Raw genomic sequence first — 24,596 nt, forward strand, 5'->3', positions numbered from 1 at the left:
TAGGGATGACAATGTCCTTGCCTCCTGGAAGCCCTTCCCCAGACAGCATCCTGGCCTGCACCTCATGACAACCTTGTTAAGAACAGGTAGGATAGTTTCCCCGTCCACTGATGTACCTGAGGCTCAGAGAACAAGGAGGTGACTTGCCTAAAGACCTACAGCAACCAGGAAAAGGCAGACCCAGGGCTCAAACCAAGCCTGTCAAGCCCTAGTTTCCTGCTTTTTCACAAAAAGGAGGTAGGCCAAACGAAGAGTTACCATATGACCCAGCAGTTCCACTCCTAAGTATCCACCCAACAGAAATGAAAACACGTCCACACAAAGACTTGTTAGCATTACTCATAATAGCCAAAAAGGAGAAGTAACCCCAATGCACATCAACTGATGAATGGATAAACAAAATGTGATATATATTGTGGGAGATCAAGATGTGGCCACCCTGAATCTATCTCTTTACTTTGGTTGTTTTCTCTAGGGACATTTGACCTCCCCAACTAACTGCCTAAAGAATTTGACATGGTGGCTCCTTCCTGGAACAGATCTATCATGATGGCTGTAAAGATAATGTAGGATGGAGGTTACAATAGGAAAGGCACCAACAAGCCCCTCTTATCAGAAGTTCCGTCTCTCTGGCCACATTCTCTGGATGGCCCTTCGAGGAGTTGCCAGACAATCATTTACATTTATAAGGGAAATCTCCATTTGTAAAGGTATCTCCCTCTCTGTTTTGGGAAGGCGGGGGGATGGCCTCATTTCTAGAGGCTTATCAATGTGGAAGGTGAGGCCTTAAATCTGCATAATAACCTTACTCTTGTTTACTGTGCTTTAGTGGTAATCTCCTGTAACTGACTCCCCCCACCCCCAACATCCTCCTTTGTCATTGGCTGAACATGGTATTTAAGACGAGAATTTCTGCGATTGTGTTGAGAAATGCAGTGTCCCTGCTTTCTCCCATGTATACATGTTATTCAACTTGGTATTATTTTCTCCTGCTAACCTGTATTGTTAATTATTTGGCCAGCCAGAAGAACCTTAAGGGAAAGGGCAGAGGGAGATTCTCCCTCTTCCCCTGACAATATCTACACAATGGAGTCATATTCGTCAATAAAAAGGACTGAATTGCTGATACATGCTTCAACACGGATGAGCCTTGAAAACACTATGCTAAGTGAAAGAAGCTAGTCACAAAAGGCCACATATTCTATAATCCTACTTACACGAAATGTCGAGAAAAGGCAAATCCATAGAGACTGAAAGTAGATGAGTGGTTGCCCAGGGCTGGGTGGGACGGGGATACTGGGGGGTGATGGCTAAGATGTGTGGGGTTTCTTTTTAGGGTAATGAAAATGGGCTAAAATTGATTGTGGTGATACGGATGTATAACTTTACAAATATACTAAAAGCCACTGAATTGTACATTTTAAATGGGTAAATTGTACGGTATGTGAATTATATTTCAATAAAGCTGCTAAAAACCATTTACAAAATAAAATTAAAGAAAGGGAGCCCTTGTCCCCCAGCACATTTCCACAAAGGATTTCAGGATTTTAGCACAGGCACATACTGCAGAAAGATGAGTCCCTGTAGCCGGGCTCAAATCTCCTCAGCCTCCCCTTGTTTTCCAGACGCCAGGTCACTGGGCCTTCCCACCCAGTGCCAGTGTCACTCTCTTTTTCCTTCATCTGCCCAGCAGGTCCTTATCTTGCTGGTGGTCCAAAGCTTTCTGGACCCAGGATGCCTATGCTTCCCTTTCCGATTCTGCATTCCCAGAGCAGTGGGCAGAGCAGCAGGACGGTCACCGCCTCTAGGTGTGCACAGAGCTTCCTGTGGTCACTGGGCAGGGGCAGAAGCCCAATGCTGCTAGCGTGGGGTTCCTGGGGCTCGGGTGGGCAGGGACGTCTCTCTCCCCAATGAGTCATCAGACGCGGGCTCCTCGGTCTCACCCCGGGGCGATTGCTGTCGTTTGACCAAGCTGTCAGAGCCACCCTCAGCAGGTTGAAAGTGTGAATGTAATCACCAAAGTCTGCCAGCAAGGGCGTGGGAAGCAGGCATGCCCATGCACTATGGGGGCACGGACTCTGGTACAACCTCTTTGAAGGGCAATCAGCAACGCCCAGCTGAGTTTTAAATCCTCAAACAGTTTGCTCCAGCCTTTCCACCTCTGGGGATTTACCCGGCAGGTGCACCCCTGCATGGGCACAAGGACACACATAAAGGGATGCTTATGGAAGCGCTGTTTGTGCTAGCAAAAGTCTGGAAACACCTTCACACCCATCCATGAGGGGCTGGCTAAATGTACTATGGTGCTTCCAGACAACAACATGATACTAGCCATTAGAAACAACAACATAAGTGAGACAACATACTGCAGTCATGAAGAGCATCAACTCTGAATCCAGATTGTCCGGATTCAACACGGCCCCATCATTTACCAGGGAGAGTGATTAAGGTCAGAGCCTCTGGTTTACTATCTGTCAAAACGCCAACCCTCATGGGACTGCTGTGCAGATTAAGTGAGGAGATCCAAGTCACCATGTAGAGCAGCGCCTGCCCCACCCACAGAGCCCGAGGCCCCCAGGGAAACAGGGATCAGACGTGGGCGAGAGGCTCACTCTTCACTGTCCACCATGTATAGTTTGAATTCTTCTTACCGTATACATATACTATTTACATATTATAAAATATATGTATTTTAAAGCTTGCTTGGAGATATATATATATATAGATACAGATATAGATATAAGGAGATTTATTACAGCACTGTTCATAACAGAAAAAAAAGGAAACAATGAAAGTTTTCCTCAAGAAGGTACCAGCTAGGGCCGGCCCCGTGGCTTGGCGGTTAAGGGCGCGCGCTTTGCTGCTGTGGCCCTGATGTAGGATGATTCCCCAAGGTATTCCCAGACCAGGAAAACATTTTTTTAAAATGAAACCGCCCACTGTATTAAAAAATTGAAAACATATATGCTGCACATGCTTCTTCTAGAAAATACAGAAATGACAGAGGAGTAGAAAAGGAATGTAATCAATCCTCATCCTGTCAATCCCTGTCAGCATGTGGATGTACTTCCGCCCCGGCTTTTGCTCTGTGTGTGTGTGCGTGCACGTGTGTGTGCGTGTGTGTGTGTGTGTTACAGAGTTATAATCATACTCTATATTCTGCTGTTTAAATTTAACTCCAGAGCAGAAGCACTTTCCCACGTTATGATAAACTCTGTAAACATTCTTTGGTTGGCTGCCTGACAGTCTATCAAGAAGCGGGGCCCCTGAATGATTCTGCCACCATCCCCCAGGGAACTCAGGTGGAAGGCAATGACCTAGACAGTGACAGACCTCCACAGTTCACAATACAGGCCCAGTACCTGCAGGGTGGTGCCATCTTGGAGGAACGCCAGGTGGCCATTTTGGATAAACAACCCAGGTTGCCATGGCAACAGTAAATTAAAAAAAAATATGTTAGGTTTATCGAGTGCCAGGAAGAGTGAGGTTTGGAAAACCCAGCTGCTGTCTCCCTCTGAAGTCACAGGCAACAGGAACCCCACCGAGGCTGCTCTCGATTATCTAGGACATGGGCACCAAAGAGCTACAGCTTGTCCATAAACAGCCATTGGACCACATACAGGGAATGGGAAGTGTAATTCGACACAGCCCCTAGCCTTGCAGTCAGGGGCTGACTCATAAACAGAGAGCGACATCAGAGAATGACACAAGCACATAAAGGTCTGCTACGAGCCCCAGGGAATGCAGAGGAGATAGCCAGGGCGGGGTGTCTTAAAAGTCGGGTCCAGAGGGAGCCAGGACGATCATTTTAACAGACATCAGTTGAAAGAGGCTTCAGGCAGAGGCGTGAAAAGCGAAGCCGATTCCAGGAGCAGGGAGAGGTGCAGGGTGAACAGAGCCCAGAGGGGCCCCTGGGGACCACGAGTGCTCCCTCTGCAGTGAGGATTTTGAACTTTGCCTTGTAGAAGCGATATGAGTTTTAAGGAGGGGCTATTTATTGATTTGTTTGTTTGCTGGCTGTTTTGCTTTATTTTTCTTCTAAAAACATCTTTTTCTGCACACAAGTAATACATATATGTAGTTTTAAAAGTTCCAAATGTTTAAAAATATAGATAATGTAGATAATCAAAGTCCCCCTTAACAGTACCCTCTCCCCCAGAAAGAATCACCATTAACTGTTGGATGCAAATTCCTCTGTCAGTTTTTGCTATGCAAATACTAATATACGTGTATATATATATGTTTTTTGAATAAACGTGGGATCGTATTATATTTCAATTTGCCTTTTTTTTGTGTGTGTGTGAGGAAGATTAGCCCTGGGCTAACATCCGTGCCCATCTTCCTCTACTTTATATGGGACGCCGCCACAGCATGGCTTGATGACCAGTGTGTCGGTCCACGCCCAGGATCCAAACCCGCGAACCCCAGGCCACGGAAGCGGAGTCTGCAAACTTAACCACTATGCCACCAGGCTGGCCCCTCAACTTGCCTTTTTACTTAACAGCATATAAAAATAAAAATAGCTAACATTTTTTGTCCTTATTATGGACCAACACTGTCCCAAGAGCTTTTCACGAATTTTGTTTTCCTCCCATAAAATACATATATATATATATCTTGGCACTGTTTTCAAGTCAAATAATATAGAAACGTCATCTTTGTTTTAATGTAAATACAGCATTCTGTTAGGACCATGATCTATAATGGACATTTGAGCTGCTCCCATTTTTTCTTTATTACAAACAATACTACAAAGCACATCTTTGAATACGTAAATTCGAAGACTTGTACAAATATTTCTGGACTGTTTCTCAACTGAGGGCAGTATCCCCTCACATGTGCTTTGCAAATATATGGCAGGGAACATTCTGGGCTGTCATAATGAATAGGGGGCAAATATGGCACTTAGTGGGCAGGAGTCAGACATGTTGAATATCCTACAATAAAAGGGACAGTCCCACCCAATAAAGAATTCTCTCTCTCAAAATGCCAACAGTACCCGCAGTGGGAACACTTGGCTGAGGATGAACCTCCAGAGAAGGAATTGCCATCTGAGGTATATTTTTTATTTTAATAACTATTGTCAAATGGCCACAGGGGCTTATGTTTTACGTAAATACTGTCTATCTGTCCCTTAGAGAGAGAGTCCCCGAAGTGAAGTGAGTTCAGCATTCATCCATGCCCCCACTGATTCCAAATGAAGCACCTACTGTGTGCACAGCATGGCTCTAGGCACTGGGGATGAGTGATGAATAGGCCATAGGGTCCTGCCCTCATGAAGCTCACATCCTAAAGCCATACCTATAGACAAACCTCCCTCCACTGGATCACTCCATCTGTGTTTCCCCTAGAGGCTTCACCGTACTTCATTTTGTGGTCAGAGACTGTGTCTACCCATGTCTGAGACCCTTCAGCTCCTGGGCCCACTCAGTGTTTCCCAAAATGCCCCAACCGAGCTCATGGTTTCTCTGAACAGGCAGCTGTGGGTAGACTTCTTCTGAGGGGTCTGCCCCTCTAGGAGGCCACTAGGATCCTCCTTCCCTGGGAGCAACCCCTCTTCTGTGAGACACCGCCCCATCCTATGCCCTAGCTGGAACTGACCGGATCAGAGATGGAGGATGCCTGACCCAGGCTGGGCCAACCAGATTTTCTCCCCCCACAACTGGGATGGAGAGGGTCAAATCTGTCTTTGCACATGGTTCCATCTGTAATGAGGAGACTCTAGGGCTGTGAGGGTCTATTTTCCCACTGTGTAGATTGAGAGGCAGAGAAGAATATAGGATGGGCAAAGAGAGATTGAGAGACGAGACAGAGAGAGACAGTCCTGTGGCCTTCCAGTTCCTGGATCTGTCCCCTGAGAGACCACACATTTCTGCCCCTGGGTCCCAAGAAATACTCCCAGATTGTTACAATAAATTCCTTCTTTCCCTTGAGCCAGCGTGAGCTGGTTTCTGTTTCAGGATCCCTGACCCCTCCAGTCCCCTCTGGCACCTGGATTCCCTCACAAGGGGTACAGGATGCCGCAGGGATCAGTGTTTCCTTGAGCCGTCGTGACCTAAAATGAACAGACAGAAGCGCCAGGCTGCTCTCCCGCCCTTCCCACGGGGCTGGGTGTGTGTCTCAGAGCTGCCTTAGGACAGGAAAGCAGGGCAAGCCACAACCTGACCCTTCTGGGGCCCCCCAGAAGGGGGACCCACAGGGCTATTTCTGGAGCTGCCTGACCCAGAGAGACTTAAGCTAGAACTCTGGCCTTGAAAGGAAAAAATATTCAACTAACAACCAGAATTATTAATTTTCTAAAAACAGATTAATTCTGACGTTAGAGAAGAATGGTTTCAATTTCAAATCCCAAAGTGGTAATAGGCATTTTGTTCCCAGTACTAACAGATATTTACTGTTTGTGAGGATTAAATAAAAATAACAGTACTGCATTTTTAATTTTTTTCACCACCAGTTATTACACAAAAGTCCAATAACGCTCGCCTTCTTCCCTCTCCTTTGGATCAGCTTTCCCATGGCATGAACACAGTAAGCAAGTACCCTTTTCCACGATCCAGAAGAAGGAGGCTCAACCCTAAACAGTGGCTTTTTTGACTGCAAATCACATGAAGAACTACATTTTACATCATGTCCCTGGGCCCACAAGCACACACACCAGGAGTGAAATAAAAGTATTTAACAACTGGTATGTCATTAGAAGTTGGTCATTAACAACCATTTGGTCCCAACATTTATGTGCGTGAATGTGTATGTACATATGTTCCCCAAAATAAGATCGTTACAATTTGCAGTGTTCTCCAATATTTTCTATTCTATCCTGTTCTGTTTCATTTCTTAAAAAGTTGATTAATGTTTTTACAACCCAGGAGTGGGTCCCAAGCAGCTATTTAAAAAACACTGATTTCAAGTAATGAAACTTGTTTTAAAACCAACAAAATCCTCCCAGCTTAACAGGCACATCCTCTGATCCAGACTTTAGAGCGCTCTCCAGGGTTTCGAAACAGGAAGACCCCACCCAGCAACCCCAGCTCCCCAACCCTTGCACAGGTGCACCAGCTGGGGAAGGTGGAGTAGGTGGTCCACTTACCTTAAAATGGAAGGAGCTCGCAGGTGAGCCGCTGGAGCTGTACTGCTCACTTTTCATTAGGCTGCTGTAGTAGTTATTAACCTTAGAATTGACATTCTGGTGTGACCCGGGGTCATCGGTGATAGGGCAGATGAAGTAACCTTCGTCATCATCGCTGTCTGCGTCAGAATCACCATCGTGGCCAGCCCGGGAGGTCTGGCCGCCATCAACGCCCTCCAGGCGGAAGATGAGGTCTTCGTCTGCCATGTTCCTGGGGCGCCCGTCTTACCCACGGGGTGGGCGGTACAGCCAGAGTTACTGGGCAAATGCAGCCGTGAGGGTCCTGCAGGAGGAAAAAGAGAATGGGTGCTGAGGCCCAGGGGGTGAGAGCTCACCGGGCACCTGACCCCGAATGCCACTGAGAAAAGAGCCGGCGCCCTCAGAGGGAAGACTACAGCCATCTTTTGGGGAGGCACTTGGCAGAACAGCATCTCGGAACATCTTAAATGTACAAACCCGTCCACCCTGTCATTCCACTTGGAAGAACTCAGCACTTGAAACAGAGCAGGGAAAATAAATGCTTCTTAAGCAACTGGAGTGATCTTTTTAGAACATAAATTAGATCAAGTCACAGACTCCAGCGGCTTCTCTCTACATTCTTAATAAAATCTAAATGCCTTTTAAGGCTACAAGGCCTGTGATAGTCTGGCCCCTCCCCACCTCTCCTAGGCCTTGGTGGCTCTCCAGGCACACTGGCTGTCTTTCTGTTCTGTGAACACAGCGAGCCCATTCCCACCGCAGGGTCTTTGTATTTGCTGTTCCCTGTGGCTGGAACAACCTTCCCAATCTTCCAACAGTGCGTTCTTTCTCATCATTTGGATCCCAGCTCAAAAGTCACCTCTCTGGAGAAATCTCTGACTCCTCAATTCAAAGGACTCCTCTCAGACGCACATTCAGCCACTCCCCAGCACATCACTGTTTTATTTTCTTTATATTTTCCCAAGTTGAAATCATCTCATTTATTTTTTTATTGTGTGTAGTTGCAGTGCCTCAAAGAGTGCCTGGCAACAGGGTAGGTACTCAATACACATCCCCGGAATGAATGAGTGGCTCTAAGAGTGTTTTCTGCAGCACAATCAGTAACAGCAAAAAGACGGTAACAGCCCACAATGTCCATCAATGGAGGCCTGGTATATAAATTAGTTCCTCTACACCATGAAATGCTGTGTGACTTTTATAAATAAAGGGGAGTCTCTGGATTTACAGATATGCACAGATAGTCAAGACAGAGTTCAGCAAGACTGTAGGATAGAAAAATTAATACTAATTCTATACACTAGCAATGAAAAATCCAAAAATGAAATTAAGAAAACAATTCCCTCTATAACAGCAACAAAAAGAATAAAATATTTGGGAATAAATTTAACAAAAGAAATGCATGACTTGTATACTGAAAAACAAAACACATTGAAATAAATTAAAGACCTAAATAAGTGGAAAGACATCCCATGTTCACAGATCAGAAGACTGAATATTGTTAAGATGGCAATATTCCCCAAATTGATCTACAGATTCAGCTCAATCACTATCAAAATCCCAGCTGGCTGCTTTGAAGAAATTAAAAAACTAATCCGAAAGTTCATATGGAAATTCAAGGGACCCAGAATAGCCAAGACAATCTTGAAAAAGAAGAACAAAGTTGGAGGAGTCACACTTCCCGAATTCAAAATTCACTACAAAACTGCAGTAATCAAGACAGTTGGCACCGGCATAAGGACAGACATAGACCAATGGAATAGAATTGAGAGTCCAGAAATGAACCTTCACATTTATAGCCAATTGATTTTTGATAGGGGTGTGAAGACAATGCAACAAGGAAAGAAAAATCTTCTCAAAAAATGGTGCTGCGACAAGTGAATATACACATGCAAAAGAATGAAGTCGAATCGTTTGCTTACATTATACACAAAAATTAACTCAAAATGGATCAACGACTTTAATATAAGAGCTAAAACTCTAACTCTCTTAGAAAAAAATACAGGAGAAAATCTTTGTGATGTTGGGTTACGCAAAGCCGAGGATAGGACACCAAAAGAACAGATAAATGGACATCATCAAAACGAAAAACTTTTGTGCTTCAAAGGACACCACCAAGAGAGTGGAGAGACAACCTACAGAATGGGAGAAAATTTCTGCAATCATGTGTCTGATAAGGGACTGTGTAAAGAACTCATGTAACTTCACAATAAAAAGACAACCCAAATAAAAAATGGGCAAAGGATTTGAATAGACATTTCACTAAAGAAGTTATACACATGGCCAATAAGCACATGAAAATATGCTCAACATAATTAGCCATTAGGGAAATACAAATCAAAGCCATATCACTAGGATGGATATAATCAAAAAAAAGGAAAATAGGTGATGGCAATGTGGAGAAATTGAAACCCTCCTACACCACTGGTGGGAATGTAAAATGGTGCAGCCATTTTGGAAAACAGTCTGGCAGTTCCTCAAAAAGTTAAACACAGAATTACCATATGATTCAGCAATTCCACTCCTAGCTATATGCTCAAGAGAAATGAAAACATGTCCACACAAAATCTTGTACACATACGTTCATAGTAGTATTATTCATAATAGCCAAAGGAGAACCAACCCAAATGTCCATCAATGGATGAATGGATAAGCAAAATGTGGTCTACTCATACACTGGAATGCTATTCAGCCATAAAAAGGAATGAAGTACTGATACATGGATGAATCTTAAAAACACACAAGTGAAAGAAGATAGTCATGAAAGACCATATATTCAACGATTCCATTTATATGAAATGTCCAGAGAAGGCAAATTTGTAAGACAGAAAGTACATGAGTGGTTGCCTAGGAATGGGGGAGAGGACAGTTGGGGGGAAATGGGGAATGACTGCTGATGGGCGTGGGGTTTCTTTTTTTTTTTTTTTTTTTTTTTTAAGATTTTATTTATTTATTTTTTTCCCCCCAAAGCCCCAGTAGATAGTTGTGTGTCATAGCTGCACATCCTTCTAGTTGCTGTATGTGGGACGCGGCCTCAGCATGGCCGGAGAAGCAGTGCCTCGGTGCGCAACTGGGATCCGAACCCAGGCCGCCAGCAGCGGAGCGCGCGCACTTAACTGCTAAGCCACGGGGCCGGCCTGTGGGGTTTCTTTTGAGTTGAGGAAAATATTCTAAAATTGATTGTGGTGTTGGTTGCTTGACTGTAAATATACTAAAAACCACTGAAGTGTATACTTTAAATACGTGGATTGTAAGGTTTGTGAATTATATTTCAATAAAGGTAAAGTTACAAAAAAGACAGTCAAGAAAAACCGTTAAATTTAAAAAGCACTTGCAGAAGAGCAGATGATCCTATTTGTGTTAAAAGAAAAAGGACATTTGTAGATGCATTAAAACTTTCCTGAAGGACCCACGGGAACTCGCCCAGTGCCGGGATGGGCACTGGTACTGGGAGCTGGGGGTGGAGGGAACTTTTGTTTTGTTTTGTTTTGTTTTGTGAGAAAGACCAGCCCTGAGCTAACATCCGATGCCAATCCTACTCTTTTTTTTTTTTTTTCACTGAGGAAGATTAGCTCTGGGCTAACATCCATGCCCATCTTCCTCTACTTTATATGGGATGCCGCCACAGCACGGCTTGACAAGCGGTGCGTCGGTGCACGCCCAGGATCCGAACCTGCAAACCCAGGGCTGCCGAAGCAGAGTGAGCACATTTAACCACTGCAACACCCGGCCGGCCCTGAAGGGAACTTTTTAAAACTTTGTACACTTCTGTACTGTTTTAACTTTTTTTTTTTTCTGAGGAAGACTGGCCCTGAGCTAACACCTGTTGTCAATCTTCCTCTTTTTCTTTTTTCTCCCCAAAACCCCAGTACATAGTTGTATATCCTCGTTGCAGGTCCTTCTAGTTCTCCTATGTGGGACACCACCCCAGCCTGGCTTGATGAGCCATGAGTAGGTTCATGCCCAGGATCGGAACTGATGAACCCAGGGCCACTGAAGTAGAAAGCACAAACTTAACCACTATGCCACCAGGCCGGCCCCTGTTTTAACTTTTTACAAAGCTGGATTGCTTTCAATACAAAATAATAAATAAGTGAAAAAAATTTCAAACCTTTTTTAGGTCAAGGCAATAATTTCAATTATTCTTAACAGCTCTTTCCATCAGCAGGCAGTCTTCTAGATCTGAGGCCTTGGCACTTTCTTGACAGTTATCACAGCAGGCAATATATTTCTATCCTAACCGAGGACACACCTACAAAATGTAAATTAAAATTTCAGGAAACTGTACTTAGCCTGATTTTATACAATGCACTCTGCTATTTTCTTTGCTTGTTTATTTTTCTTTATTTTTATTCTTTTTCCTTAATGCACCACTCACACTGATTTCTCGACTCAGTTTGAAAATCGCTGCTCTATGAGTCAACTGTAGAGTCTGTTCCCTACCCTTTGGGCACGATACTGTCACCGCCTGGAGCCCAAGCCTGAGCCACCTGATATTCCCTGGGCCCTGTGCCCACCTCTCCCCATTTTTGGCCACTCGCAGCCCCAGTGCCTACTCTGCCCTGGTCAGCCCTTGGCCAGAATCCATGCTGATCAAGGCGGTGTGGTGCCTGGAGCTGCCAGCAGGCCCAGCCAGGTTACTGGCCTCTGGGGGCCGGGATGGTGCCCAGGGACGGCCCAGAAGCACAGCTTCAGCCTGCTAACCTCCAGGCAGGGTAGCCCAGTGGTTAAGAGCCTGGACTCAGGAGCTGGGCTGCCACAGGTGCAAATCCCAGCTGCGCTGCTTGTGACCTTGACCAAAATAATTCATCTCGCCAACACCCACCCCCTGCCTATTTGTGAGGGGCTGAGTGGGGAAGTGGCCTGACTGGGGTTCCACAGCTAGTTCACAGGGGAATTATGACCAGAATCCCAGCCCTTGCCACGTCCTACCACAGACCTGACATTCTCCTCGGTCCTGGGAAACCAAAGGAGCTGCAGGCTCAGCTGTGACCCTGCTTGGCACGGTGCCTTGGACTCGGCAGGCACTTGATACTTATCCCAGAAGTGAGCGAGCGCAATCTGTTTTATGGCTTTTCAGTTGTCATAAATTTGCTCTTGGGGCAGCTGTGGCAGCGCCTGCTAACTGTCCCCAAACAGCTGTTCTCTCTCTCCTAATAACAGAACCATCAGTTTTTGGCTAAGCAAATGGTCACTCAGAATAAGGTCTACATTTCCCAGATTCCTTTGCAGTTAGATTTGATCATGTGACGAAGTTCTGGACAGAGCAATATAAGCAGAAGGGGTGTCTTCAACTTTAGGGAAGAGTTTTTCAAGGGAGAGAGTGTGCCCTTCTGCTCTCTCTCCTTCCTGCTGGCTCGAATGGAGCTGTGATGGCTGGAGCTCAAGCAGCTATATTTAACCATGAGGAGAAAGCCACGTGCTGAGGATGGCAGAGCCATGAGACAGAGGGAGCCTGGGGCAAAATAATCTTACATCAGGGGACAGCATAATAGTCCTGGACTCACAATCTTCAGATTTTGCTATCTAAACTTATATAATCTACTGTAATTTTCTTTTTTTCCTCTACTTGCTAATTCTATCCAGTCCAATAGCCCCTTTTCCTCTATTATCATAAAAAGTCACATCACATCTCTTATGACAAGTTGATGCCTGGGTAGGGTCAGCCTGGGAAAACCACGGCCTCAATCCAGAGTCCTAACTCGACAGCTGCTCCCACATTTGCCCATGAAGACTGGGTCCCCGGAGGATGCTGGATTCCACTAGACAGGCAAGGAGCCCTCACTGTCCCATAACTCAGCCCCTTGATGCCTGTTCCAACACCAGTCTGGGCACCCAGCCTCCTAGGAATCTCCATCTAAACTGGGCTTCCCTCCACCCACAGAAGGGGCCTGCTCTTATAAACGGAGAGCCTGAGACTAGGAACAGGACCCCAGCTCCCAATACAACAGGATTTTCTAGAAGGTCTCCTCCACCTTCACTTGGGCATCCGCATCTTCCCCTCCCAGTCCCTGACCCACCCTGGGAGAATACTTCTATGGAGAGGCAGCTGAGTGGCGTTCTGGGTCAGGAAGACCCGAGTTCAAGCCCCAGCTGCCCCTTACCGGCTGTGTGACTTCATCTCTTGAGCCTTGGCATCCTCACCATAATCTGGGATGCAGAGTTGTACCCACCCCGCTAACTTGACAGCGCTAGCAGAGAGCAAGCACTAAGACACAGTAGCTCTTATCGTCATCATCATTTTTATTATCATAAATAAAGGGGGCTGAGCCTTGGGTCCCAGCGAGGCTGGTGACCTGGTCGTCTGGTCAGCAGCTAAGCCAAGTTTCTTCAGGGGTCCTCAGAGAACAGGCTATTTTAGGTTCTGGCCATGGAACCACTGCTCTCACTGGGTCTTGCTATAAAGGGCTCCTCTGGCAGCCGTTGGGGCAGGGAGCAATGTTTACAGTGCCCAGGCCAAGGCATTCAGGCCAAGCTACAGTGACCACTGGTCCTCCTTCGGGCTCCCATCACCCCCAGGAGCTGCCTTCCTGCTGTAGAAATGAGCTACAATCTCCCACCTGCCACTCGAGGGAGCCAGCACCCCAGAGCCAATGAGGCCCACTCTGAGCCGGCCAGTGCACACTCTAGTATATGCCCAGAACAGCAGAACCCACCTGGTCCTTGATGCACCACAGTGCACAGAGTGACTTATGGGCCACCTTGTGTCATACACCTGCTTCTATTCGGGATCTGCCTTCCCCAACTCTCAGGTCACAGTGGTTAAGGTTGGGGATCCACCCCAGGTAATAGGGTGTGTCACATGACCCAGGTCTAAGCCAATCACAGCGCTCAGGCACCTGGCCACAGTGATTGGCTCCGAGGTGGGCATGTGACTCAAGTCAAATCAATCTAGTCCAACCCCAGGTAAGCCCATGGCTTTAGCTTGAGTGACTGGAAGAGAAGATCAATCCCTTCCTGCAGGATATGAATCTGAGACAGCGGCTGAGGCCACTGGAGAACGAAGCTGACATTCAGTAGAGAGTAGAACAAGAGATGAAGAGAAAAATGAATAGTGATGACACCATTTGAGACCCTGAATCCAAATGTGCCTGAAGCCAAAGTACTCGCCTGGACTTCTGAATTATATGATACAATAAACCCTTGCCTTTTTGGGGAGGTCAGGAGACGACTTGGTTACACATAGGTTTTTTGTCACCTACAATATGAAAAGTCCAAAACCCAGCCAGGACTTAGGGCTATTGTATATTATTAAAAAACACTTTTATTAAAGCACATGGTTAAAAATAACACCCCTTTTCTACTAGGGCCACCATGTATGACCACATAGGTTGAATACTGCTCAACTTGAGTGAACAACCTTTGCAACCTACATGGGCAGCCCTGCTTCCCACCTCCAGAGACAACCACTTGCTTCTTCTAGACGTTCCTCCTGGTAGATATCTCCACATCTCTAAATAATACGCTTTCTCTGCTATTTTGTAATTTACCTATTTTGGTCTTTATCGATTGATTTCCTGGTATGATAAATGAGACTCTAGCTTCACTTCCCTTCCCCACTCCACCCCCCAGACTGGTAGGTCTTCTTCTGGTTCCTTTAGATATCACACCAAGAACTCTCTGCCTTATTCCACCATCCAGAAGGAACTATGGGTTTCTCACAGGTTAGCGTGAGTTCATCTCACCGTGAGAAAGAAGGAAAGATGTGGCTTTTGAGCTGCAAACGAGTGATAAGAAAGCAGAAGAGACCTTTGTTCCTATCGACCTCAAAAATGCATAATTTCTACTGAAACAAGACAGACAAATAACCCATGTGGACAGCTTACCGCATCCCAGGCGCTACGCTAAGCCTCGACGTGGACTTTCTCACCTGGTAGTGACAGGAGCTGTGGGACAGAGAAGTGCCAGCCCCCCTCCAATGGGGCCACCTTGGGGAGGGAAACTGAGCAGAATGAGGCTGCCCCAGGCGGCACCTGGCTTGTTCCAATGATATCTTGAGCTCTAGCTTGAGTCTTCCGTTTCCCTCAAACAGGAAACAAAAACCTATCTTGAAGAGGTGTCTGCACCTCCATGTTCATTGCAGCCTTATTCACAGTAGCCAAGGTATAGAAACAACCTAGGTGTCCATCAACAGAGGAATGGATAAAGAAAACGTGGCAGGGGGGCCAGCCCCGTGGTTTAGCGGTGCGCGCACTCCGCTGCTGGCGGCCCGGGTTCGGGTCCCGGGCGCGCAGTGACGCACCGCTTGTCAGGCCATGCTGTGGTAGCGTCCCATATAAAGTGGAGGAAGATGGGCACAGACGTTAGCCCAGGGCCAGTCTTCCTCAGCAAAAAGAGGAGGATTGGCATGGATGTTAGCTTAGGGCTGATCTTCCTCACAAAAAAAAAAAAAATGTGGCGTGCATATATATATATATATATATATATATATATATGCACCCCCCCCACACACACACATACACAAACAATGGAATATTATTCAGTCTCAAAAAAGAAGGAAATATTGTCATTTGCAACAACATGCATGACCCTAGAGGATTTCACATTAAGTGAAAGAAGCCAGATACAGAAAGACGTATTATACAGTCTCACTTGTTGTGGAATCTAAAAAAGCCAAACTCACAGAAGCAGAGAGTAGAATGGCGGTTAGCACAGGTTGGGGGTGGAGGAAATGGGGAGATGTTGGTCAAAGGGTCCAAAGTTTCAGTTCTGCAAAATGAGTAAGTCCTGGAGATCTGATGTACAGCATGCTGACTGTAGTTAATAACACCACATTGTATACTTGAAATTTGCTAAGAGAGCAGATTTTATTTCTTCTCACACACAAAAAATGGTAACTACGTGAAGGGATGGATGTGTTACTTAGCTTGATTGTGGTAATCATTTCACAATGTATACCAAATCATCACGTTGTACATCTTAAATATATACTATTTTTATTTGTCAATTATACCTCCATAAAGCTGGAGAGAAAAAAGCCCAACGTGGTGGCTGAGACCATGTGCCCTGCAGCTGCATGGCCCGGGTTTGAATCCCGGCTCCCCCATGAGGAGGCGAGACCCTGTCCTAAACAGACTCTTTGGGGCAGGCTGGGACTTCCCAGAGTCTATATCCCCCGCAGTGCCTGGCACTGAGCAGGGCTCCACAAGTGCTAATCAAGTACTTTTCCCAGCTGTGTTTTACTTATTTATGGGGGGGTGGAGGGTGGTAACAAAAGTGCAGCATCAGGAGTTACTAAGTCAAGCATCAAACTAAGAGTTCATGTCAGTGTCTTATTAACGTCTGTATACCCCTCACATGTATAAACATTTACTGAAACTATTAAGAGAAATAATACAGTTTATGTCAGAATAGAAGGACGGATTCACAGATGTCCACGTCCATCTGCTCCCTCCTGCCATCTCACCTGCCCTACTCGCCCTGCCAAAGAACCAGTCCCCATTCACGACCAAGCTCTCACCTCCCTGCTCTTGCGCCTGAAGGATCCTCTTTCTGGAATGCCTTCCCCACTTCCTGACAAACCCTTCAAGATCCAGCTCAAATTTTTACCTCCTCCAGAAAGCCTTCCCTGGGTGTTTTTCTCATCCATAAAGCAGAGGACGTACTTACCCCAGGAGTTGTTCTGAGGATTCAATGAGATCAGGCACGCGGTGCCTGGCAGAGAACTGGCTCTCAAAAGTACCAGCTGCTATTATGCCCTGACCACCCTCCACCCCCTAAGTCACCTCCCTCCCCCCAGACTCTCCATAAGCATTTCCATTACACCCAGAGGACAAACAGTCTACGTGGTGGGCAGAATAATGGCCACCCAAAGATGTCCACATCCTAATCCCCAGAACCTGTGACCATGTTCCCTTACACGGCAAAAGAATTTTGCAGATGTGATGAAGTTAAGGATCTTGAGATGGAGAGATTATCCTGGATTATCCAGTGAGCCCAATGTAATCACCACAGTCCTTATGAAAATGAGGCAGAAGGGTCAGAATTGGAGGAAGAGATATGACAACAGAAGCAGGGGTCACAGACAGAGAAAGATTTGAAGATGCTCTGCAACTGGCTTTGAAAATGGAGAAAAGGGCCACAAGCCAAGGAATGCGGGCGATCTCTAGAAGCTGGAAAAGACAAGGAAACAGATTTTCCCTAGAGCCTCCAGAAGGAACACAGCACTGATGACACCTTGGCTTTTGAATTCCAGAATCATAAGATAATAAATCTGTGTTGTTTTAAGCCATTAAGTTTTCAGTAATTTGTTTCAGGAGCAATAGTTGGAGACAAATATAGTCTAGAACAGTGGCTCTCAATCTGGGGCAATTTTGCCCCCTCAGGGGACACTTGGCAATGTCTGGAGACATTTTTGGTTGTCACAACTCTAGGAGTGCAACTGGCATCTAGTGGGTAGAGACCAGGGATGCTGCTAAACATCCTACAATGCACAGGACAGCTCCCACAACAATTATCCAGCCAAACTGTCAATAGTGCTGAGGCTGAGAAACTCTGCTCTAGAATAATTCTGGTGGAATCCCAAGGAGCCCTCCCCAATCTTCTCTCCCTCTTCTCCTCTTTAAAAACAAACCTCCATGCACGCCAGAAAGAGACAGCAAAATTAGCTTACTCACTGATAAGAACAGCAACCCAAGGCTGAACCGAAGGAGATAAGGCAACACTCACTCTGCAAAGGCTCATAAAAATATCATTGCAGTACACTGTGCTCTGTTTATGTAACACTGTTATGGTGCAAAGGCTGTTTTATTGTTTTAAAAATTAGAAAAATACATTTTGGAATAGAAACACAGAATATTATAATTATAACTTCGATTAATAAAATGCACAAGAGAGCTTGAATTTTAATTTTTAATCACTTGCTGGGCACCCGTCTCATGTAGCCAGGACACTCTGTACTCCTGGCAGATCAGACCATGGATACAGCATGTCTCACTTCTCAGGGGAACTCTGTGTTTACACAGCCTCTCGGTGGCCAGACCATGTGAGCGTCTTAAACAAAAGGGGCCGTGTCTTCTTCCTCTCTAGCTCCCAGCCCAGAGCACAATGCCTGGCACACATGTTGCATGTCTCCGTAAACACATGTTGCATGAATGAATGAGCAACTGGAGAAAAGTTGGCAATTTCTGCTGATACAATGGGCACAGCAGGCGTGGAGGAGTAGAGGGTCTATTGGGTTATAATTACAAGGCGTCCGGGGGTTACTTAGCTCAAAGACATGGCTGAGATCCTGAGTAGGAAAGCCTGGATCATGGACAGGCCCTGAAAAGGCACACAAGATCAGTTTCTGGCCCAACAAGACTTTGGGGACAAACAGATCTGGATTCAAGTCTTGCCTCTGCCACTACTAGCTGAGTGACCTTGAGCAAATTACTTAATCTCTCTGAGCCTCAGCTTCCTTATCTATAAAATTCACCCATTCAACAAAGAGCAGAGTGAGCAAAGTGAAGAGGTGAGAGAGATGGCCAGGGGCCAGAAAAAGCCTTGGTGGCATAGACAGCGAGCTCTCCACCACGGATTTGTGCTCACCTCACCAGCCAGGGACTACATTTCCCAGCACCTTTTGCATCTAGGTGGGGCCATGTGACTGCATTCAGGCTAATGGAATGTGGGCAGAAGTAACCTGGCGCTGCTTCCAGGCCCATCCTGGCAGCCCATTTTCTGCACCCTGTCAGCCTCCCCTCCACTGTGATCCTGCCCTGAGACACATAGCCCAGAACAGATTCATAGCATTTCAGTATCACTTACTATGCACTTGCTACCTAACTCCTCTCAGCTCCCTGGGGGACATGGGATCCCCTCTCCCTGGGCGTGGCACACACTGTGGCCTCCATCTGGCATAGGCCCCAGCCTGCCCTCCCTACTTGTCCCCTGGCCAACTCCTCTGCTCATCCTTCGGGTCTCAGCTTAGATGTCACCTCCTCCAGGAAGCCTCCCCTGAACCCCAGGAGGTAAGCACTATTAGCTTTATCCTACAGATGAGGAAACTGAGGAACACAAAGTTTAAGTGATGTGCCCAAGATCACATGGCTAGAAAGTGGGAGATTGAGTTTGAGGCCAGTGCAGGCTGAATGCCGGGCTTTCACTCAGTCATCACTGGCTAACCCAGTCCTTCCAAAAGTGTGGTCCTGGGACCAGCAGCAGCTGCAGCAGCCTCACCTGGGAACTTGTTAGCTGTGCAAATTCTCAGGCCTGCTCCAGTCCTACTGAATTAAACTCTGGGGGTGGGTCCAACAATCTGTGTTTAAACAAGCCCTCCAGGTGGTTCTGATGGGCACTAAAGTTTGAGAACCAGTGGCCTAGAGAAATTCTCTGCAGTTGAGTCACCTGCTTTTCAGCCACTCCCGGTGGAGTTGTCGTTAAGTCTAGAAAGTGTCACACTGAAGAACTGAACACTGTCCACCCTCTGACTTTCCAGCCATTTAAAATGCTTCTCTGGGTGTTCCACAGTCCTGGGACTATGGGGACCCAGAGAATGTCATCTTCTACTTTATCATCAGCCTGTTAGTGACTCACTCCTCCCTTCGTTTGGAGGCTTCTTGCTTGTGCCCATCAGCCTTGGCTACAAGAGTTTAATCCAGCGACGCTTTAAGGCTCAAGCCTCTTTCATCCCATGGTGGTCACTATGACCACCTTCTTCTAGAACATTCTCAGTTCACTGGGGTAAGCTTCTTGGTCAGCAGAACTGATCTCCCCAACACAAAAACTTTTATTTTTTAATTAGTCCAGCCAGCTGCTATTACTTTGAATGTAGTCCTCATCATCAATTTTTTCTGCTTTAGCTTTAAGAATCAGACCAGAAAGAGTGAATCCTAGAGAATGAGCTTAAACAAATCCAAGTTTCTGCTGTTGACCCTCAATTTTCTTCCACAGTGCTCTCAGTGTCCTGGCAACCAGACACCAATCCTGCTGAAGACAGGACAAGTCGTCTTTGGGGAATCTGACCAGTGTGAGAAAAAAGGCCTAAAGACACCCTTCTCCAGTGGAACAGCCCAGCCAGATCACCCCGAGGGGAAGGCCATAGCCAACAAGCCCCACTCACACCCACAGACCATCCAAAGAGCTTACTGGAGCCCCACTCTCTTTAGCAGACAGCCACAGACCACCAGGGGAGGTGGAAAGGAGAGGCTCTGCTCCATGGTCACTCAGGGGCCCAGGCTCCTTCCAGCTTGTGGCTCTGCCTTCCTCTAGGCCCTCAGAGTCCTCCCAACTCATCTGGTAAATGGGGAAAGAGGGCGAGGTTTTTAGGGTCCAAGCTTGAGAGGGGCACACACTATTTCTGATCACATTCCATCAGCCAAAACTCAGTCATGTGGCCCACCAAAATTGTAAGGGAGCCTGGGAAATGTGTCCAGGTGATACCCCAGGAAGAAGAGAACGTGGGTATTGGTGACCAGTAGCCGTCTCTGCCACATAATACATTAAAAATATTTTTAAATCAAATTAGTGAAATATCTTTAATCAGCCAAAAAAGGACTGTCACAAAAAGCACAAAAGAAAAAAATTGTAAATTATAAAATGTACACAGTTGATCTTGTAAACTGAAACCATTTCAAGTAACCATTGGGCCCTGACTTCCTGCTTCCCCCCATCTCCTGCAGAAGATAAGAACTTGAGACCCCAGCCCAGCAATCCCTTCCTTGAGAAGGGGACTGAGAGAAGGCGGGATGGCAATCCCAAACATGTTACACCTGAATTCATGTCATCAAGAAGCTTTATTGCATTTGTTGAATTAATACACGAACAAAGGAATGAATGTAAGGTGCTGTGGAGGCCACAGAGAAGGAAGACACTTGCATACCTCTATCTCTAAACCCCACCTCCTTCCCCTAGCATCCTTTCCAGCTCAGTTCAAACATCTCCTCCTCCAGGAAGCCTTCCCCGATAACCCTCCCCCCCACACACACATCCACACAGTGGGCATTATCAGCTCCCACCTCCCTGCTCTGTACTCCCACACTTAGTCCATCTTGCTTATTAGAGTCTGCTGTTAGACCACCTTGAGCCTCGGTTTCCTCCTCAGTAAAATCAGAGGGTGGACGAGGTTACCCAATTTCTTGGCTGAGTGGCCCCAAGACAGGCAGCGCCCAGGGCCGAGGACCCAGAAGTCAGGCTCCCAGAGAGCGTCCCCACAAGGCAGACGTAGCGACCCCCCTCCCATGCAGCCCATCTGTCACACTAGGGGCGCAGCTGGGCTGCTTTCTCGCAATCCCCCCACGCTGACGCAGGCAGATCTAGGCCGGGACTTACCCAGAGGCCCCCGCCCCCGCGCCGCCACTCGCATATTAATGCCTGGCCCCTTGGCGCACTTGTCAACGGAACCTGCCAACACCCTAACTCCCGTAGCCAACAATGCAGCAAGGGCGCGTCTACACTGTCTTGGAGGTTCGGGGAATTCGGGCCTCTTATTCAGGGGCCGAGGTGGGGGATGCGGCTCCAAGCCCTGCAGAGGACAGGATGGCAGCGCTGCCCCCACCCTTTGCGGGCGCCGAGGCGCCCCGGACGGAGGCGCCCAAACTGCCTCTCCCAGCCCGCCGCGTGCCAAGTGTTTTCTCAATAGACACTGCCGTTACACTGCACAACTCCCCCATTTTACAGAAGCAAATACTGAGCTCCGAAAAGTTTAATCACAAGAGAAGCGCCCCGCACACTCTCCTTCCGCGCCGCCTCGAGCCCCACTTTCAAGCCCCAGACCCAGCGCGCTCGGGGCGCCGGCTGCACCGGGGCGCGCAGGCTTGCGGCGCGCGATCCCGGACCCCCGGCTAACCGGGGCCCGCACCTACCTCCCTCGGGCCGACAGGAGCCGCAGCCGCTGCCCACGGCCGCGAGGATCCAGACGAGTTGGCAAAGGCTCGCGGCCCGGTGCTCCAGGGTGCAGGGCGGAAGGGCCCCCCGAGAGTGCCGGGGAGCGGCGAGCGGGGCCCGGGGCCGGCGCTCCGGGGAGGCAGCGGGGGCCGCGTGGAGCGGATGGATCGATCCCAGGGCGCGGGGGGCGCGTGCCAGGGGCGCGAGCGCAGGCGACCGTCAGCGGAGCTGGGGCAGCTGCAGCGCGGGGCGTCCAGGCGTCGGATCCCGGCAGAAGCCGAGCTGGGGCTGGGGCTGGGGCTGGGGCAGGCGCCAGCGGGCAGGGGCGGGGCTGCGGCCGGGCGCGCTTGGCGCCGCGCTCACGTGGCCGTCCCCCGGTGGCCGCCGCTGCTCCTGCAGCCGCCGTGGGGAACTCCGGCGCCGGCTCCGAGGCCCCAGCGCAATAACGGGCGCTGCGCCCGCGGCTCCCCAGCCCGCTGAGTACACGGCGTCCGGATCGAATGCGTGCGGCGGGCCTAGCAACCACTGCGAGGGGGCGCCCTCCCAGTGGGTAATTCGAGAAGCGCAGCCGGCCGCCCCGTCTCCCACGCTGCCTTGCCGTGCTCCGTCTGCTGCCTGCCTAGTTCCTGTATTCAAGTGCGTTCCAAGATCACTAATAATCTGATCTCATCGTTTAAGTCTCTATGCATAACCTTAAAATATTTTTTATCAGAAATTGCTTTTGTTTTTTTTCTGATTTCTGCTGTGTAAAAACTTAGGCACTTATGACAATTGCAAATATTTGTTTAATTGTCTGATTAATAGCCCCTCTAGAGTTCCTTACCTGTCTAGTACTTTTTTGTATTCCTAACTCTTAGCCCAGGGCCGGGCACATAGTGAGTGCTTAATAAATACCTGTGGAATGAATGGCTAAATACGGAAAGGTATAAAGAAGAAAGGGAAATAAAACTAATGATAACTGCTGTGAACATGTTGATATTATCTCCTGCCAGATACTTTTCTAGTGAAATTTTAGAAATTTCACAACTCTTATTTTAGAAATAAATATGACAGTGATATTTATTGAGTGATTTATCTCATTCCATCTTCACACCAACAGGAGGCAGGTTTCATAGCTCTATTTTACAGATCATAAAACTGAGGCTTATAGATATAGGCTTGCCCAAAAGATTTGTAAGGTGGCTCCTCTTGGCAAAGGGCATCTATATTTCAGGTCTCCTGCGGGTTTGTGGTCTGCTGAGTTACTCTGTGTAGTAAAAGGGGAGAGGAATTTGAAGGATCCGGCAGGTGAGAGGGAGGGAGGGCACAGGTGGAAGCTGCCCAGCACTGTGGGAGGGAAGGAGACAGCTTCCAGTAGGAGAGTGTCTAGCCGGGGCTGTTGAATAGTTTGCTGTAGGGTGTGCAACCTAACTCCCTCCCTGTGCCCCACAGAGTTCCTCGGTGAAGCCTCCTTGGGCTGGAATGGTGTGAGTGACTAAATTCTCCCATGGAACTGGAGGGAGGGCTGAGTCTTAGTCCAGGTGAGCCCTAGGCAAACACAGACCACAGGTGCAGGCAGACCAGACACAGGGACATGCCGACATCTGGGTATGCATGTGGGTCTATTTACATGTTTCCTAACAAGAGTAGACTCCTTATTTATTGCTCCTTTTTCTCCCTCAATGCTAGGTTGTGAACATGTTTCTGTGGTCAAGAGCCACTTGTTATTTGTAATGCCTGCTTTGACGTGCCATTTGGGGACATAATAATAGGAGCTGATATTTACAGGGCATTCCCTTTATGCCATGCAGTTGTTTTACAGGCATTATCTCTGTTAATTCTCATCACAACCCTCTTATTGCACCCACTTCATACACAGGGAGACTGAGGCAGGTTAAGGGACTTTCCCAAGGTTACACAGTTAGTAAGTGGCAGAGCCAGGATTTGTTCCAGATCTGGGTATATACTGGCCCCTCAAGTGTCCTGTCCCTAAATCTTGACTCTTCAGTTTTTGAGGCCCCTGAAAATTCAGATTCCCTTAGGAGAGTAAAGGCATTCAGTTTACCAGCTGCTAGGACCTCTGCACGGAGTAGGTTTCAAGTTTATGAGGCCTGAGCAGGGGAGCAACACAGGCAGCGTCTCATAAGGTGGTGGGGGAATGAAAAAAAAGAAATGGTCCTGAAACCCATCATTGAGTGTTTTATCCTTTGGCCTCTGTGCTACAAATTTTGGAAAATACAAGATCTAGAAGATATTATTTTGGTTTGAAATGCTGGCTCCTTTGGTCGACTTGAGAAAACTCCTGTGGCTTTTGTCAAAGGACAAAATTGCACCTGAAAATCTGATCGTGGGAAACTCAGGCAGGAACAAAGAGTCTGAGCTAGTCTGTCCAAGCCCCCCCCCCCCCAAAAAAAACCTGCACTACTTATGGCTCTGTGGCCTTGGGCAAGTTATTTAACTTCTCTCAGCCTCTGTAATTTGTGTCTGCCCAGCAGAAATCCCCCTTCTTTGCATGAGCATCTTGATTTGTCTTCAGGGGACAAGCCCACCCTATTCTCAGTTCATGAGAATAACCCTCCCCACTCCCCTGGCTTCAAGAATGGATACATGACGAGATCTGGCCAATCAGCATATTCCATCCCTTTAGCCTCATTGACTGGTTTAGGGACAAACACGTGACCCAAGCCAGGCCAATGAGATACTAATCTGG

General features: G+C 47.5%; 1 protein-coding gene across 3 annotated transcripts in view; it reads right to left on the minus strand.

Annotated features, from left to right (window-relative positions):
* EEF2K (eukaryotic elongation factor 2 kinase) overlaps positions 1 to 22,295 on the minus strand; it is a 61,656-nt gene extending 39,361 nt beyond the window's left edge. Inside the window, exons 1-3 of one of the 3 annotated variants that reach the window (XM_087417078.1) lie at positions 21,886 to 22,295; positions 11,214 to 11,354; positions 7,088 to 7,409 (exon numbers count right to left, since the gene is read on the minus strand). In XM_087417078.1, the coding sequence (XP_087273204.1) occupies positions 7,088 to 7,333 (246 nt within the window). In that variant the 5' untranslated portion in view covers positions 7,334 to 7,409; positions 11,214 to 11,354; positions 21,886 to 22,295. The remainder of the gene's footprint in view (positions 1 to 7,087; positions 7,410 to 11,213; positions 11,355 to 21,885) is intronic. The other 2 variants (XM_087417076.1, XM_087417077.1) reach the window with 2 other exon arrangements.
* Between the last annotated feature and the right edge of the window lie 2,301 nt (positions 22,296 to 24,596).

The sequence above is a fragment of the Ceratotherium simum genome, chromosome 26 (genome assembly GCF_057802395.1).
Source record: "Ceratotherium simum simum isolate JZ-2026a chromosome 26, ASM5780239v1, whole genome shotgun sequence".
Classification (NCBI taxonomy): domain Eukaryota; kingdom Metazoa; phylum Chordata; class Mammalia; order Perissodactyla; family Rhinocerotidae; genus Ceratotherium; species Ceratotherium simum.